This window comes from Siphateles boraxobius, unplaced genomic scaffold (assembly GCF_051911475.1).
Source record: "Siphateles boraxobius isolate OS27281-9 unplaced genomic scaffold, OSU_SipBor_1 17, whole genome shotgun sequence".
NCBI classification, from domain to species: domain Eukaryota; kingdom Metazoa; phylum Chordata; class Actinopteri; order Cypriniformes; family Leuciscidae; genus Siphateles; species Siphateles boraxobius.
The window spans coordinates 7,009,128-7,027,442 of record NW_027508777.1 but is presented as its reverse complement, the minus strand read 5'-3'; the positions used below and the strand labels follow the sequence as shown (position 1 = coordinate 7,027,442).

Here is an 18,315-nt window from a genome sequence, read left to right as displayed (position 1 = left end):
AGCACTTTGATCATTCCTAACATTTAAAATTAAAATAAAGCTCTAACAACCAGTGCATTACAATTTAACAGGTGTTCAGGAAAAAGCTGATACAGAATTTCATATTACAGAATACACATCCCAGTCAGTGCAATTATAGTGGGGAACAGAAAGCCCTCTTGACTGTGTTATACCTTGGGATAACTGATAAGATCACTTTGATGTCTGTAGGAAAAACAGTTAAGAAACAAAACATCAAGGCAGTCGCTACATGTGTTCGGTAAACACAATTTTATAATTCAAAGCAGAACTCTGCATAAAGCATGCATGGATTACTGGTCATACCCAAAATTATGTGGAGTGCATCACTGTAAGGAGGCACATGTGTATACAGACACAACACATATCTGGCTACATCTACAACACCACAGATTGAGAACTACCCACAGTGAGAATAGTTGTGCTTACTAACTGTACAATTACTACTCCTCAAGCTTAATTTTCAGTAACAATCCACACAACTGCTACAAAAACACTAAACCTTCATCCACATTCAACCATTTTCCAGTCCACAAAGAAGTTGGACTGGTGACAATGAAATGGACTATGAAATGGAAACAATGGAATGGACTATGTCTTCAACTGTCAACTAAAAAAAAGAGAGAGGATGACTGATGTTATTCTTTTTATTTTATATAAATATTTGAATATTTCTGGTCAATACCGATGAGCCAATAATTATTTTCATGTTATGATGACCCATAACCGTTAAATGACTGCATTTAATAAATAAAAATCAAACACTTCAAAATACGCATTCACCGATTAAATTAAAAAATCTAAAAAAAACTTTTAAATGTTTTAAAAGAAGTCTCTTCTGTTCTGCATTTATTTGATCTAAAGTACAGTAAAAACAGTAATATTCTGAAATATTATAAGAATTTAAAATATATTGAATATTTTTGAATATGGTAAATAGCGTTCGTCAGCTCCAGTTTGTATCCAGCCTCTCACGGAGACTTTAGATGCCCCAACGCCTGTGAAGAGACGACTCGACGCCTGTGAAGAGACGACTCAAAGCCGGCGATATGTTATGCCATAAATTAATACATGATTAATTGTGAAACACATTGAGACAATGTGTATTGTGAAAAGCGCTATACAAATAAATTTGAATTGAATTGAATTGAATATATTTTAAAATGAAATGTATTCCTTTGATGAAACCTGAATTTTCAACATCATTACTCCAGTCTTCAGTGTCACATGATTTTTCAGAAATTTGCTGTTCAAGAATTTCTTTTTTTTTAATCAATGTTGACAACAGTTGTGTAAAAATAAAAATCAGGATTCTTTGATGAATAGAAAGTTCAAAAGAACAGTATTTATCTGAAATAGAAAGCTTATGTAACATTATAAATGTCTTTACTGTCACTTTAGATCAATTTAATGAATCCTTGCTTAATAAAAGTGTTAATCCCCCTTCCCAAAAAAAATATATTTTTAAGAAAACCAATTCTTACTGACCCCAAACTTTTGAACGGTAGTGTATAATGTTAAAAAAAAATACTTTCTATTTCATATAATTGCAGTTCATTCAAATGATCGCGCAAGCACCGCACACACAACATATCAGCTCTACCATTGCTAACTTGACAACATAGTCTGTTCATTATAAAAAAAATAAAGTACTCAACCAAACATATAACAAGTTACACTGCTCAATTGAAATAATCCATTGTACAATCTGTAACGTTCATCATGAGCACCACCACACTGTGGTGATATGTCAAGCACATTTTTGTGCATATGAAAAATTATGTTTTATGTGGATATTTTTATGTTTTAACGCATGTAAAGTACAAAGAATAGTTTACATAATAAATAATAATTTAGCTTCCAAATACATAGAGAATATGGAAATGTTTGGATTTGTGCCAAATGAGAGAGGTAGGCTATGTAAGTCCAACGCCGGCCTTCTGTTTCAGTTTCACTTCAAAGGTAGGGAAGGCAATTTCGGAGAGGCTAGCATTGAAAGCATGAGATCCCACCCTCTCTTCACAGCGCTCTCTCAAAACACATGAACGCACACAGCATAGTCTGATAAACCGTCACAAGAGAGGGATAAATTACCTTTTCTCAAAGCACATAATATTACAATAATAATAAATGTAAACAACTTACAAAGCTCTGACTTGTACCACCTGACTGCTGCAGATTAATTTCTGCATTGATAGTGTTGACATAGAAACGCATAAATTTAAGTTCGAGGACATGAACAGCTCTTGGTAGAATGTCACGGGTCGCCATAATTATCTCATAACTAAAATTTGTCTTGTTAGATTCAGGGTGTCAAGCCGAGTGGACTGATATCCAATTTTTTCCATATCGACCATTTTAGGTGTCGGACATTTTGAATTTTGTACCAAAATGCAGTATTTTATGAATGCATGAACGTATCGTTACAAAATTCGGTATGGGTCATCAGTACGATGCCCTGAAGGAGCCTGAGAAGTTTAGAACCAGCGCCACCTAGTGGTAAAATAAAATGTAAAAATGCTTATAATTCTGGGTGTGGTTGACTTATTTTTACGGTAGTCATCTCCTTAGATTCCTGAAACCTTGCCGAGTCCAACGATACAAACATGGTAGGTTTAGCCTTACGGTTTGTGTAGCGTTGTGATTTAGCGCTTTAAATTTATACTTTATGAATGCGTTGTATGAGCCATGTCTTGAAGGTACTCAAAACATTTCGAGGCAGCGCCACCTTGTGGTAAAAAAGTTATAACAAAATTTCCAAAAATGCCAATAACTTTTGAATAAATTTGCCTATTGTAAAGACACTGGTCTTAATAGATACCGAAAACATAATTACCAATTTTGCCATAGTCAGCCAAACTTCCTGTCCGCCATCTTTATTTTCTTTTAAAACCTACTTTTTCAAACTTCTCCTTAGACCGTTTGTCCGATTTTCACCAAAATCGAATCGTATCATCTCCAGACCGTGCCGACAAAATCGTATGGATTTCATGCCGCTAGACAAAACTGTTTTCATATACCGCAGCAGCAAATTTAAGGCATGATGTCAAAATGACTATTCAGGCTTTATCTCTGCAATGCCTTCCCTTGACATGTCATTGTCACCTCACTCTGACCAGAACACATCAATTTCGTAACTGCACCACCTATTGGTTGAATGTGAAAAACAATTAAATCATATTATGAGTGGCTGTATATGATTTTTCCCCCTATTTTGCCTAAATCATCTTAAATGTCTTTAATTGCTCACAGTTGCAGTTGGTCTGACACTCCCAGACATGTTGGCATGGTTTGTCGTCTTTTTTGCGCTTGGCCCTATGGCTTGGCCCTGATAATGGCTGCTTGCAGCTATATTTTCAACTTGTTTTTTAAAGAATACATATATTTTTATTTATTAAAATTATATTTTACTTATTGTATTTATACTAGGCATCTAATATTATAATATTATATTATAATTTATTTTAATTCTTAATTGAAAAAAAAATATATACTTCCGGCATGCATTTAACCATGGTGCCAATACCTGCCATGGTCTTTTTTATTTGTCATGTCTGATTTAGATCTGAGTCTTTTGTGTTTCCTAACAGAATTCCTAGCAGAATTACAAAAATACAGCATATTTTGCAAACTGCCCTTTTGCACGTCATGCCTCCTTCAAATCAAACATAACAATCACAGCTCTTATGGGTGCTTGTGACAGCATGTCTCAACAGGTAAATATAGGCTACTTTCAATAAAAGGTCCAAAATATTATTAATACTTTTATCTGTGTTGCTATGTGTGAGAGTTGACATCTCAGTAGCTAACACTCTATTATAGAGCAAACACAAGTGTCATGCTCATAAACCCATCCAAAGTCACTGCATCGGTCACTATTTTTTTAAATGACGTACCACCCAGAATACCCGGTTAAAGAAGTCGCTATATAATAGATAGATATATATATAGAAGATATACAGCTACATTTACTTTTCATCATTGTCCTGTTCTGAATACCGTTACATTTAAAGAATTTGTTGTGGCGTAAGGGGAACTAAAATAGCCTATAGCTATGTTTATAGTGTTTATAATGTTTGTAAACATTTTGCTTTATTTAGGCCTACCCTACCGGTATTTTACATTAATGTAACTTATCTGGGTTTTTTTCTTTCTCTCAAAAGCTCAAATTTATTTGTGTAGCATATTTTTTAACCATGCAACAAACGTTTCCAAATATATTGATGATCAATTACTTACATTTCCTTTAAACAATTTAAGCGATAGTATTAATCTATCAAATTATTAACCACTTGTTGTCGGTTAACGGTTAATTATAAGCATCCCTATGTAATGCAATTTTGCAATATTACTGTTTTTACTGTAGTTTTGATCAAATGAATACAGCCTTGGTGACATAAGAGACTTCTTTAAAAACATACAAAAATCATACCCCACAAATATGCATATATATGCATTACCATTAGCTGGGTTAATGCCAAATGCTTTGGAGTTGTCAGACAGCATTAAGACTTGCAAAAGTGAACAAAAAATCTCTTCCCATTCATCTCTTACTGAAAGGCATTTCATTTATTATGGATGCGGTTTTACTAAGAGGAGAAAAAGGAAATGAACTGTGTGTGGTTTTGCTGAAGTGCTCATTCAGCTTGCTTTGCATACAAAGGGCATTGAGCATGATGTAAATCTGTCATGGTGCTCCCCACACGGACTCACCTCACAGTGCCCCGCGGCTGCTGTGAAACTCTGCAGCTGTGCCTGGAGTTCTTGGATCTGCTGATCTCTCTGGCTGAGCTGCATGCTGAGGGCTGCTTCCCGCTGGCGGAGCTGTTCCTGGCTGTGCCAAAGGGCCTGGTATGACACGCTCAGCTCGCTGTAGAGCTGTCACAGCAGAAACAGACAGTGAAGGACAAGCTCGGTTAATGCAGTTAAGTCCTTGCTAGAACACAAGTTCACCCCCCCAGGGGCACCACGTTTACTTGTGAGGACAGGCGCTAAGTTCACACAACAGATGCGCTCCTGTACCTTCTGGTAGGAGACAGTGTCTGCCGTGTGGGCCTCCTCTTGGCTGCGCAGGACTCTTTGGGTGTCCAGGTTAAGCCCCTCCAGCTGCTGAATAAGCTGGGCCTGTTCTCCTGCATGTTCCACACTCTGCTTGTATAGACACTGCAAGTCCTGTAGCTCGCGCCTGGACCCACACAAATCACGATCAACTCACATGGTCAGGGTTAATCAAAGCTCAGCCAGATCGGTGCAACCGCTGCTTACTTGATTTGACAGAGCTGCTGTTCTTTGTCACCTCCTTCCCGTTCTACAGAGGAAAGCTGAAGGGACAAAGCAGTTGAGCAACTTTGAGCCTCTAGCACGTCCTGTCTGCTTCTGAATACTTCCTCTTCCAAATTCTGAAAGAGAACACACTGAATGTTTATTAGCAGCCGAGTCAATGACACAAGTTCATTTTCTGGTCTCTCGGTTTACTCAAAAATCCATTAGGAACTCAATTCATACATGCAGTCATTTACATACAATACACATGCTTCTTCTGTTAATTTCTCAATTAAAATACATATTTAGAAAAAGAAAGAATGAAATCCTTCAAGTTGTTTGGCATCATCTTTTATTATTGTTTCTTTGAATGATAAAAAAGTGAAAGCTGCGTCACTTCTTATTAAAGGTACAATATATAAGAATTTTGTAATAAAATATCCCAAAATCACTTGCACAGTGTGATATATTTCCTGCAGTTGTGTCCTTATAATATCCCAAAAGTCTCCAAAGATTTTTTATTTCAGAGAAATTCCAATTTTAAATAATTGGCCGTCCCCAAAGCCCGTATACGGAAAGCCTGTTCACTCCCTATTAAAGGGCACCTATTATTCAAAGTTCACTTTTACATGGTGTTTGAACATAAATGTGTATTGGCAGTGTGTGAGCAAAACCAGCCTAGAATGATAAAAATCCACCCAGTGGTTTTTTTACAATCTCAAAAAATCATAAGCACTGTCTCAGAACGAGCTGTTCTAAGATTCGGCTCAATGTGACGTAGAATTGAGCAAGCCCCACCAACGGTTTGATTGACACTGTGATTTTGGCATAGACCCCGCCCTCGGTGATCTGTACACCAGCCTTCATTGTTTCAACGACAGCCGGTGTTCTGACGATTTGTGCTGCCGTGTCAAAAATGTCTCACATAACTGTTCTGTTGTGGGATGTAATAATGTTCATAGTAGTTTTCACTTACTTCCTACATCAGAGCCAATGAAAACCCAGTGGATGGATTTTATTTAGGAAGGAAAGGCGCCACTTAAACCTCCAAAATACGTTTATTTATGCGTAAATCATTTTCTGACAGACTGTTTTGGGAACGAGGGTCAATTCAAAGCAGGTCTTGCTTCTAAGTTAATCCTCAAGTGTGGATCGTTGCCTACTGTTCGCGATCCAACGTCACCTCAGGTAGAAGTAAGAGTATTTTATGATTTTTGAGCAAATAGTCATTTCAGTCTATGTCAGCCAATTCAACAACAAATGCGTCTAAAGTTGTTGTAGTCGTCGTAGGATGTCTGTGTAATAATTTAAACCTTGTTTGTATAGTTTGTAACCACACGTTTATAAATATTTTTTTTAAAGATATTGTATTAAAAACTGTGCATGTTTTCTGTAAAGACAAGACATCAAAATTGCTGTTTCATCGCTCTTGTAACCTTCGATACAACAAATAGCGTCAGACAGTTTTATGTCACGTATAATTTTTTGCAACAATTACAAATGTAAATAAATTAATACCTGTTCTATCTCCCTGCAGCATATATTTTCATGTTCTGTAGCCATCTTCTCACATTTGCCACATAAGCAACTGTACGACAAGTAATGTAAACATGACGCAACAGGTCCCTCGCATAAATGTAATTTCGTTTGTACATAGCAAACGTTATCACAGTATTTGTGTTTGTAGTTTCAAAAAAGTGCGCCAACGTTATCACAATTTGTGTGTGTCTGTGTGTGTGTTGCACATCCATAATTGCAAAGGGGACGCGACTCTATAAGTACATACATTTATCAAATAACCATTCCGAGATGTCCTGGTCCATTCTCATTTGTGTTTCTTCTGCCGGAGTCTCTTCATCATCTAGGTCTGATTCCGGTTCAAACATGTACGACTGAATGCCATACAAAACAGCGGGTCTCGTCTCTCACTCTCAGCCATTCTGCTTCTACCGACTGTTTATTGCCATAGGTATACAAGTTACGCCCTCATCCAAAGGCAGGGCGGGGATATACAGCTCATTTACATTTAAGGTGGTACACACCAAAACAGCTCTTTTTAAAGCAGGCCCCAAAAATGACATTTTCAAATGGTTATAATAAATTAACTGTGGGTATTTTGTGCTGAAACTTCACAAATACATTCTGGGGACACCCGAGACCAATATTACATCTTGTAAATAGGGGTATAATAAGTGCCCTTTAAGCCCTATTGTACCGAATTTTGGTTGTAGTTCCACCAGAGTTCAACTGGGGGGCGATCGCCATGAGTGCAAAATGAATGGGAGTCTATGGAGCTAGACGGCTAAATTTGTCTCTTTCACCTGATTGCCATTGAGAAATCTCAGATTTGATTGTAGATTTTGCAAGTTCAACATGGGTTATAGGTCGAAAGTTGAATGAACGAGTACTTATGTCCTTTCGATTTCTTACAGGTTGAGTTGTTGTTGCCCATTACACGCTAGCATTCTGCTAATGGACGCTGATTGGTCAGTGAAGGACTGATTACGACCAGAGATACCGCTTGATGGCATTGTGGCATCCGAAGCAGGACCAGAATGTGTGTGTGTATTTTCGGCGTGGTCTTTTAAAACAACAAAACAAAAACTCATCTAGCACGTGTATTTACCTGTGTTAGCGGTGTTGTCGATAAAAAGAAAGTGCAGAGCGCAAAATCACCAAAGTGACTGAAGGATTGCCGTAAAGCAGTATCTCTGGTGGAACGATGTGTATGACGTCATTGACATTTTAAAATACTTTTTAAAGCAAATGAGTAACTTCTTTGCATCTCTTTTCGAATACAACATTCAAATTACTAGACAAAAAATTATATCCTGAGAAAAGTGGATTTTTAGGGGTATAGCTCCATTGACCTCCATTCATTCTGCACTCATCCTGTGAGCGCCCTCATATGGAACCAGAGTGGAACTGCAACCAGTTCAGAAGCCGTTATTTTACTGAGTGAACGTTCTCCCCATATTAGACATTCTCTCATAGACAGTAAAAGAAATGGACACAGCGACCCCATTGATTTCAACGGAGAAGAGTGAAGCCCGATTATTGCACTTCCTGTCTGATGGCTGAGCGACTGCGCAGGCTCAAACTGAGCTTGATGACAGTCTGACAGTTGTAAATCTTCTGGTAGCTGTGCCAAGACAAATCTGAATCACCTAATTCCTCAAAAACGTTGAAATATTTTGTCCCGTTGCTTTTATGGACTCTCTATCTATGGGCTTCTCCCTTGACTTTATGCCTCTATGTCCCCCCGATTGCCTCATAGACAGTAAAAGATTGTCTGCGAGCTTCTCCTCCTGTCTATACGCCAATGTCTCTATTGTGCGACAGAAAGTCGCGTGGTTATGACGCAAATGTTAGCCTATTTTTACAAAAATGGCTTCTACGGGGCCATAACGTAAGATACAAAGTAATGGAGCCTTTTATACATTGTCGTGTTTCTTTAGAAATAAATAATGGACAAGTGAAGTCTTTGGACGCCTCAGATGTAAAGTTATTCGCTGTCAAAGTGACGCCAAAATGAATGGGAGTCAATGGAATGCTAACAGCAGGTGAAGTTATGCTACAATGGCGGCTCCCGCGAGGCTTCAGTTTCCGGCTGATGGATTACCCCCTTGCATTCTCTGCCGTCCCGGAGAAAAATGACACCTGCCAGTGACGCAATATCCACGCTATCCTCGGTTTCGGCTTGTACTGCCATAGCCATGACGTAACCATGGCGACAGACGTGGACCACTGCGTAGTGTGTAACATTTAGCGGCACGCTGTTCTTGTTTCGTTCAAACATTATAGACCATAGCAAGCAGACAAAAAAGGAGAACTAAAATGAGGATCAATATCGGTGTGGTGTTTTTGAGATGCTGAGAGCTCCATGTCCGCGACTAACTTGGACTTGACAGAGCTTCACGAGTCACGACCTGCAGGGTGGGAATTATACCGCGGCCACGCGGCCATGGCCGCCGTTGCCCTACACTTTGGCCTTCATGCCCCGTGAAAAAAAAATCATCGTACGGCCACAGTGGCCTGTGTGCCCTGGCCCTGTCCAAGTTCCATGTATAAAGCGCCAGTGTGGCATAGTGGGCCACCCAAGTAGTCTCTGAACTTCAATTAGTTCGTGGATTCGCGCAGGTGCAGTGTCATAACCAGTGCGTCGGCGCACTGAAGCGTTTTTTTTTCCCATCGCGTTCCCAATCATAAAAAACTCATGTGCTGTCGTCATGACAGCGATTCACAAAACAACGTCACTCACGGCTTTTAGCTCAGAAGTGTGCAGATTTGGAGAAATATTTATATATTCTCAGTTTACATCAGATTTCTATTAACAGGAATAATATTTTATTGAATTGAATAGAATGGTATACTATATGAAGCCATACTATAGTAGCCTATGATGTGAAATTTAACGAAAACTTTTCCCTCCGCTGCGACTGTCAGTCATTCTCCATTCAGCATTCAAACAGCGCGTCGCGTTCGGTTACAGATGAAACCCTCTCCAAGATGATTCAATGTTAATATTAGATAGATATATAGATACTGTATAATACACTACGCATCGATATGTCTTTCCTTTGTGCTTTGAACTTTTCAATGCGGCCTCGACGCGCTGCGCGCTGTGACTCTTTGTTGCTTCAAGCGCATCATTCTGCGTTCGGGATGGGCATAAGCACTTTGAGCCGCACTGTGTTTGATCCTTTCATAATCATATAATACTTTTGCGCAATGAAAGATTCTTAATAGCCTTTTTTGTTCTGTCCTATCTATCATATGTTGCTGCCTCATTAAACAGCTGTGCTATACATTTAAAAAAAGTCTTAATTTTATAGTAGCCTAGACTATATATAAAATAATTGATCTTTCTGATTTTTATCTTGTTTTTCATTCATGTATTTTACAACAATACAAAGAGCAATGTGTAACGTTTTACCAGATTTAGTGCTACACTTATTGTCTCTTATTTGTTCCCCAGTAAATAATGTTTTTTTCACTAAATGTTCAGATTTGATAAAATTATTGTACATTTGTGATTTTTCAAGACTAAATTTTACCGCTGAGTTATCCACTAATCTAGTTTATAATAGAATTTTTGTCATGATTGGTTATGATCATATTTTTTTTTATTTGTTGTTTTTCTTTATAATGAAGTTGTCTGTATTAAGTAGATTGTTTAACACACAAAAGAGTGATTATCAGTTCAACACAGTTATAGAAATTCTATTTTATTTTTTTTAACTGCGCTGGTATGCAAAAAAATGCATCTAAAAATGCATCAGATTGATGCTTTAAAATATGGTATATATAAAATTTTCTTACGTGGGAGCATGCCCCCCGGACCCCCCTAGAGGGGTAATATCCTTCTCACCTTTTTCACCCCTGAACCGTTTTCATGCCTGATTATACATAAAATATTATATTTTCTGTCTGATTTTTTTTATCTGAAGCCAAATCAGATCACAGAAGGTAAAAAATGTATTTTTTATTAAAAAAAGTCATAATCCATGTCTTATTCCAAATTAGGATTGTTATGGTATCAATCTGAATGGGAAAACCATCGAATTGAACTCAATGGCCTTTGTGCCCTGTCATATGGCCTTGGTGCCCCTAAAAAAAAAGAAAAGGTGGAGGCCAAATGGCCTTGCCCCTAAAATTACATAATTCCCACCCTGACGACCTGACAGTGACACCGCTCTTGCACATACTTTATTAGACAGGTGACCAAATGTACATAAAACAAATCAATGTTATATACCTCAACATGATGAAATGTTAGAATATGATCAGTATGTTATTCTAAAGTTGATCTAGTTTTATAGAGTAAACGAACTTACAAATAGAATAACATTATAACTTTCAGCACACATTTAAATGCTGTTTAGTGTGATAGTGTAACGTTAGACCAAGTGAAACAGCGCTGCGTTACCTCATTTTAATTCGTTTAATTCGTCTAATAAACTATCCTGTGTGAGTAGCTAGTAATCCAGCACTTGTGGGTAGTTCGGTAGAATTAAATTTCCTTATTCCTTTATATCCACGGGACTTGCGTGTGATGTCTGTCTCTTATTAGCAATCGCGACCTGCTTCATTCCACTGTAATGTTAAAAAACATGAATGTTTTCACTCATCTATAAACATTATTAGATCCATCAGCTTGACAGAAAGTCCCATCATTCAGCTCATCACTGCGTCATAAACCTACGCCTTTGTTATTGTAAGAGGTTTGCGACCCCTAGCGGCGAAAAAAAAAATCACATATTGTAGATTTAATATTTGAATAAAAATTAAATAAAAAAATAATTATGTCTGCCATATCAAAATGATGTGTTGTGAACAAAGTTTACATTAATGCAAGTGCCATAGCAATATGCAGAGAAAAACGCATAGAACAAGAAAATTATATCAAAGAAAGGACCCTTGTAGACACAAATGAGTGTGCAGCTGTGTTCTTCTTATTTTTTGTCTTAGTCTATTATTATTATTATTACCTTTAGCGAGGGACGTGCACAGGAATTATGAGGGGCAGTTGCTCTGACCTGAAAAAAGGGCTTCCTGTACATTCAGTTGTGCTTCTTGCTCGTATTCAGTTCTGATGGTAGGCTACGGGCAACTACGCATGATTTGATGTATGATTGCGTAAAGGGAACAGGAATTCCGGTAGGGAACAGAATCGACTGCTAAACCCAGGGCCGATCCTGAATTCCCCCTGGGGCCCTAAGCAAAAGGGGCCCTCTACCTGACCTGTGACGCCGTGAGCTATGAAAACCATTTGCCATTGCCACACAATCACACCTGACACTTCAGTGCTCCCAATACAATCCTCCCTCCTTGAAACAAAACAGTCAAAGAATAAGTACAACAATATAGAACAGAATGAGGTTCAAACAAACAATATTTTTTGAATAGAGTATTTTCTATAGAATGTTGACATAACAAGTGAATATTAACGTAAACATAAATAAGAAGAAAATAATAAATTATAACCCTGAGCTTTGGCTTTTGGGATTAACTTTGGTTCTCTCTACAGCCTGGGTATTTTCGGCATCAGTATGATTTTTATTTATTTATTATTATGCATGTTGAAGCAATTCTTGATTTATGGTTATTATTTACTGAGGGATGTGCATCCATATTGACCAGTATGTCCAGCTAATCAACATTTTAAATTCAATATAGCCTATAAATCAATAGTCAATCAATGTCAAATTGTCAATACATTGCTTTCTATCTTGCATAATTAGTGCAGTTGTTTAGAGTTTTTAACTACACTGAGACTAGATAATCAGTTTCTTGTTTTATAAATGTGACTTTGATTGGGAGTGCCATCATTCACGTGCATGTATTGTACAGTATGTCTGGTCTCCACATATTTCTGCTTGAAAAATGCGAGTTTCATTTCGTGCACGCGCATATGAACGCACGATAACACACGCGACGCGGTTATGTTTTCCGAGCTGCAGTAAACAAACACCGTTGCACTTTGTCGTTTATCAAAAACAAACGTAATAATTTTTTTTATTTTACTCTCACTTTTGTCAGGCACAAAGTGATGCAAGAGATGCACTGCCTGCCCAGCTAGGTTAGCAAGACCGAAAAACATCAAACTTTGCTGACATCAAACTTAGAGAGGAGAGAACACAAGTTTACCTGATTGTTGTTCCCGCAATTCACTCTCATGGGTTTTTTCTTCTTCATCTTTTCGTGACCAGAAGGATAGTTTCGCTTCATTTTGTCATGGATGTTGTACACATTAATTGACACGCTATGACACGAGATGGAGGCGGGGCCTTAAGTAATTTGTGGGGTCTTACGCACCGGTCGCGTGCAGCGCTGCAGCCACGTAAACAGTTTGCCCTTCCCTTACTGACTTTCACTTTCGGTGCACGAATGGAAGTGAATGAGGCTTTGCGATTTAAAATAAATAAATAAAAAAATTTATCTAGGCCTATGTGAAATTCTGCAGCCATTGTACGATTTTATAATTTTTTTCTCGGAAGGGCAACCTGAGTCGAGAAGGGCATATGGGCAGTTGCCCGGGCAACCTGAGCAACCCCCCTGTGCACGTCCCTGCCTTTAGCCTTTTATGACCAGGCAGTGTTTGCGCAGGTTGTAAAATGCCTTGTGGTGTGACTCGCAAAAACGTAATCATATTTATGATAAACTATAAAATAAATACTTTTTACCTGAAAAATATACATAGCCTTTTTTATTTAATATAATGATTAAGGGCCCTATTTTAACGATCTAAGCACATGGTCTAAAGCGCACGGCACAAGTGGTCGGCGCGCCCAGTGCATGGTCTAAAAAGGTTGTCTCTTAATGAGTAAAGGGTGTGTTTTGGGCGTAACGTGCAAAAAAAACGATCAGAGTGTAATTTCACATTCCCTTTGCACCATGGCAGTTTCGCTATTTACATGGCGGAATTTGCAAGCGGAAAGACTGAACGCGTCTCCAGAGAGGAAACGGATCTGCTTGTGAGCAGGATTAAAGAGCGCAAGCAGACCATCTAATAGGTAATAGGTGCATTGGGTTAGCTAACATGTTAGCTTAGCTAGGGCCCTATGACATTTGTAAACATTTTCTGGATTTCATTTTTTCCATTTAATTTTTTTCTGGACTAATTTTCTCAAATCAATAAACTTTCTTAATTTAACACACATTTTATTTAATTTAAAATATATTTTGTTAGATTTTTCCGTTTAATCAGATTTGAATTATCAGAAAGCATGTCTAATCAATTCAATTTGTAGATTTACAATGTAACAACTACATTGATTTATTTTACAATAAAAGGGCCCTGTGGAATGTATTACAAATTTTTCTTGATTTATGATTTAATACAAATTTATTTTCAAAAACCATGGTAATTAAAACATTTTCCAAACAAAATACTGCACACACAACAAAGGTTTAGTGTTAAAATTAAAACATTGAAGACAGATTTTGTGACTTTTTTTTAATGATCATTACTTTGAGAGGTACACACTACTGTGCAACAGTAATATATTTGTGTCACATTTTATTTTATTTTGATGGGTTGTTGTTTTGTGATGACGTTTGTGTTTTAAACAGTTCATGGAACCCATTAACTTCTTCCATAGTATGTTTGATTACCGACATTCTTCAAATTATTTTCTTTTGTGCGCACTGCTCAGCAGAAGAAAGAAATTCATACAGGTTTGGAACAATTTCAGGGTGAGTAAATTATGACAGAATATTTATTTTTGGATGAAATATCCCTTTAACCTTGCTTTCTAGAATACCCCACAGGATGCAGCAGTGAGATTTTTTGTTTTTATTACACTTCACCAAACCCACACTACAAAAGAATCAAAGAATCGTGGAAAACCCAGTAAACCTTGAGATTATCACTTGTGACATTAGAGCAAAATTTATGGATATGAGAACATATGTATAAGCTAAATTTTAAAAAAAAATCTCGACTTAAATAATTTATAATTTCATTAAACATTTCAATTTATTTTCATGAACATTTTTATTAAATGTGGACCATCATTGTAAATGTGAATGTATGCAACTAATTTAGACAAGTGCAAACTGGGCCAGTACAGATATACCTGCTTGGCCAGAGTTGCCAGGATGTCAAGCATCTTCGGAAGTGGAGCCAGACACAAAGTTACATAAAATGCTGTGCACACCACCACGCGAAATGGGAGCGCCCACACCACGATGACATCATTTATGCCACGCGCACCTTCACTTTCGTACGGACGTGGCGAGTATAAACCAGTATGTCCAAAATCACCCCCTATACCCTTATTCACCATTCCCTACATAAGTCCACTATAGTCCACTTGAGGGATTGAATGAAAACGAGAGAGTGAATACAGACACTGAAAATAAACAAAAGAGAAGCTTAAATAAGTGATAAGATTTTCTTCAAATCAGCACACTTTTGGCCTAAAAGCCCTTTTTTAGTAAAATGTAGTAAATTTGTAGCCCCTCTGTTTGTTTAGTAAATTGCTCCAGCTCTTTTAAGCAGGATGGATTCTGACCAGCCGTATCGTTCATCAGCTGGAAAAAAATTATTGTTCTGAAAGTTATTTAAATTATATTGTTCCTCTGTTTCGATAGCATCACTCTGTGGGCTTTGCTATTCTTTTAAATTTAGAATGATTTGTAAAACTGTCCCTTTATAGTTATCCTTGGAGTGAAAAGGCCTTAACGATGCATAGTTTGCCAAGATTAGAAAGACTTATTACTTTTTACATGTCCAGAAAATATAAAAATAAATAAAAAAATAAACTGAAATTGGTCACCGGTGCTCCCCTGTAGATTTCTAAGAGATTATTTATTTACTATATCATGGACACTCATACTTGTCATAGACCCACTTGACAGGGAGCAGTCAGCACAAACTAATAAGAAACAAAAGAAAGACAACAGAAGGAAAGTTAAGCATGAGCAACTAAAGCGGGAAGCCTATCAGCAGCATATCACAGGAACTGATGGAGATAATGAGAAGCAAACAGATGCCGAGCATCAAACGCTCAGGCCAGGGAGAGCACGGGCCAGCCCTCATTAAAAACTAGCCAGTGCTGACAGGGGCACTGAGAGAGACAGAGAACGCAGGAGGAAAGGGGACAGAGTCCGAGCACCACTACAGTCTAATTTAATTGGACTAGTTAGAGTTTAAGGTCCACACAGATCTGCCTCTGCTCTTCCCCATGGAGAGTAATGAACACAAATCTGAATGTAAAGCAGGTAATCAAACAGGTGCTTGAGTGACACTCAACCCAAGAGAACGCAGGCCCTATTAAACATACACAAATGCTGAATGAGGCCCTATGGAACATGCTAACAACAGCTCCTGCTCCGTCTGTAGTAGGTCATTATAGCCTGAGTCGCTGAGCACCGCGACAGCAGGCAGGACTGATTCGGGGCACATGTAAAACAGCTCTGGTCACGTTGCACGGGGTTCACTCCCACTGTTGAGTGGGGAAAAGAAAAACTGGGCCCACCATGTTAACCCACCAAGTCATTATTTCACCCCCCTCCAAACATATCTATCAATATTTAACATTTGCGCATTGTGAGACAAGTTCATTTACATGAACCCGCTAAGAAAGTGGCAGAAAAAAAGAAGAAGAAGAAAAAAAGAACGGGATGCGAAGCGGGGGACCTTACCTTGACTCTGGAACTGCTGACGGCCTCTTGGTCCCGCAATCTTTCCAGCTCTGCCTGAGAGGCCGAATGCTGAGCATCTAATTGTTGCCTGGCTTCCTGCAGGGCCCGCCTGCCCTCCTCCTCGCATTCCTGCGCCTGCCTCCTCGCTTCCTGCCGGGGAAAAGAGAGCGAGAGACGGTTGCAGCGCTGGAATGAAAGGGCGGCCGAGCGGGCAGGGCCGGAGAGAGAGGTTTGGAGCTCACCTGCGTTGGCAGGGCAAGCCGAACCCAACGCAGGTAGCCTGGTGCAGGGGCCATCTTTAGCTCTAATGACAGCTCTAATGAGAATAGCTCCACTACAGGCCCATTAGTCCTGCCAGTCTGCCTTTGATGCTGATCTCTCGCCCCTTTCTTTTTTTGTCCGTACTATCCTTCCCTCCCTTTGCTAAGAGAGACCCTGCAAAGACATCCTCCCAAGATCTTCACTTTATCAATTAATCATGCCAGTCCCATCAGTAGGTAATTAAGGATAAGCCACATCACATACACACTTTCCTCTGCTCAGCCATCATTAAGTATTTATTGAGAAAGTTAGCTGCTTTTCCCGCTGTCACTACCACCCCCACCCTGCCGCCGACCCGGGATTTTGAGGCCTTAGGCGATTGCCTCCAGGGGCTTGTCAGTAGCCCCCCCCCCTCCCCCCTCTTCCCAGTGTGTCACAGGCACAAGGCAGCACTTTAAAAGTGGTGCCAATGGAAATTTGTCCAAACCTTAAGTTGTCGACTCTTATTCCCCAGCCTGTGCTGCAGAGCTGCCAGTTCTTTCTTCATTAGACTGCACTCCTCTTCACTGCCACCCAACCGCTGGACTTGGTTGTTTATCTCCTGCTCTTGTGCCGTCACTTTCTGTTTAAAGAGCCACATGAGTGATCGTTAGAGACAGCCGTTAGTCACAAGCAATTTGGGTATGAGCGTTTACAGGACTGAACGTTAGGTTTCATTAATAGTTTGTGTAATGGGGTCAGTTGTTGCGTGATGCGGGAAAGCATGTTACAGGCGTTTCGTTCTGTATTGCTCAATGTTTGCAAGCGGGACATGGGTTACATTTCCAAGGAATTAGCTGTGCTTTGCTGTACTGTACAGCAGGACACGATAAAGCTAAAAGCATGCTTAAAGGGTTAGTTCACAGCTACGCAACTAAAACTTTGACACTTCAACAAGTTCATAAAGAGATCATAAAACTAATCCATATGAATTTAGTCCGATTTTTCTGAAGAGGCACGATTGCTTTATATGATGAACAGATTGAATACAGGCTTTTATTCATATATAAACATTCATCAGCGACACACATCAGATCAGGAAAAAACAGAAGCTCAAACATGTTTGCTTGACGTGCAAGAACCAACAAGTTTAATTGTTGTGTAGTACGCAGCAAGTTTGAGCTTCAGCAAGAGATTTGTTGTCGCGCATTAAGCAGATTTGGTTGAGCTTCTGTTTATGTTCGTTTATATAAATTTTTCTTATTGTTTATATGTAAATAAAAAAACTAAATTCAATCTTTTCAGTGTATAAAGCGATTGTGCCTCTTCTGAAAATGTGTCCTTAAAGGGATATTGTGTAGGAATTTCTCCCATCTAGCGGTGAAATCGTATTTTGCATTCAAACGAATTGTGCTCTCCAGTGCCTCGCTTTTTCAAATGCGTGTTGCATCTACGGTAGCTGTTATGTACCAAAAAGCTATGACAGGTTGTCTTCTAATAGAACTTCGTCGAGTTTTCCTTCGGGTGAACAGGTTTGTTATTTCCAACAAACTGCAACTTGAGACAACGAACAAACGAATGTTACAGTATGAATTACTGACTGACTTGCCGGGGCAGTGACAACAAGCGCCTCTCACTGCTCTG

The 18,315-nt window shown here is 38.7% G+C and overlaps 1 protein-coding gene across 5 annotated transcripts in view; it reads right to left on the bottom strand.

Annotated features, from left to right (window-relative positions):
• The window catches only part of cntln (centlein, centrosomal protein), a 178,794-nt gene that overhangs the window by 144,859 nt on the left and 15,620 nt on the right, over positions 1-18,315 (bottom strand). For 4 of the 5 annotated variants that reach the window (XM_077232326.1, XM_077232325.1, XM_077232328.1 and 1 more), the window contains 5 exons: positions 17,180-17,314; positions 16,432-16,581; positions 5,284-5,417; positions 5,041-5,203; positions 4,732-4,896 (listed from right to left, as the gene is read on the bottom strand). In XM_077232326.1, the coding sequence (XP_077088441.1) occupies positions 4,732-4,896; positions 5,041-5,203; positions 5,284-5,417; positions 16,432-16,581; positions 17,180-17,314 (747 nt within the window). Of the gene's footprint in view, positions 1-4,731; positions 4,897-5,040; positions 5,204-5,283; positions 5,418-16,431; positions 16,582-16,673; positions 17,035-17,179; positions 17,315-18,315 lie in introns of those variants that run through there. The other variant, XM_077232329.1, reaches the window with a different exon arrangement.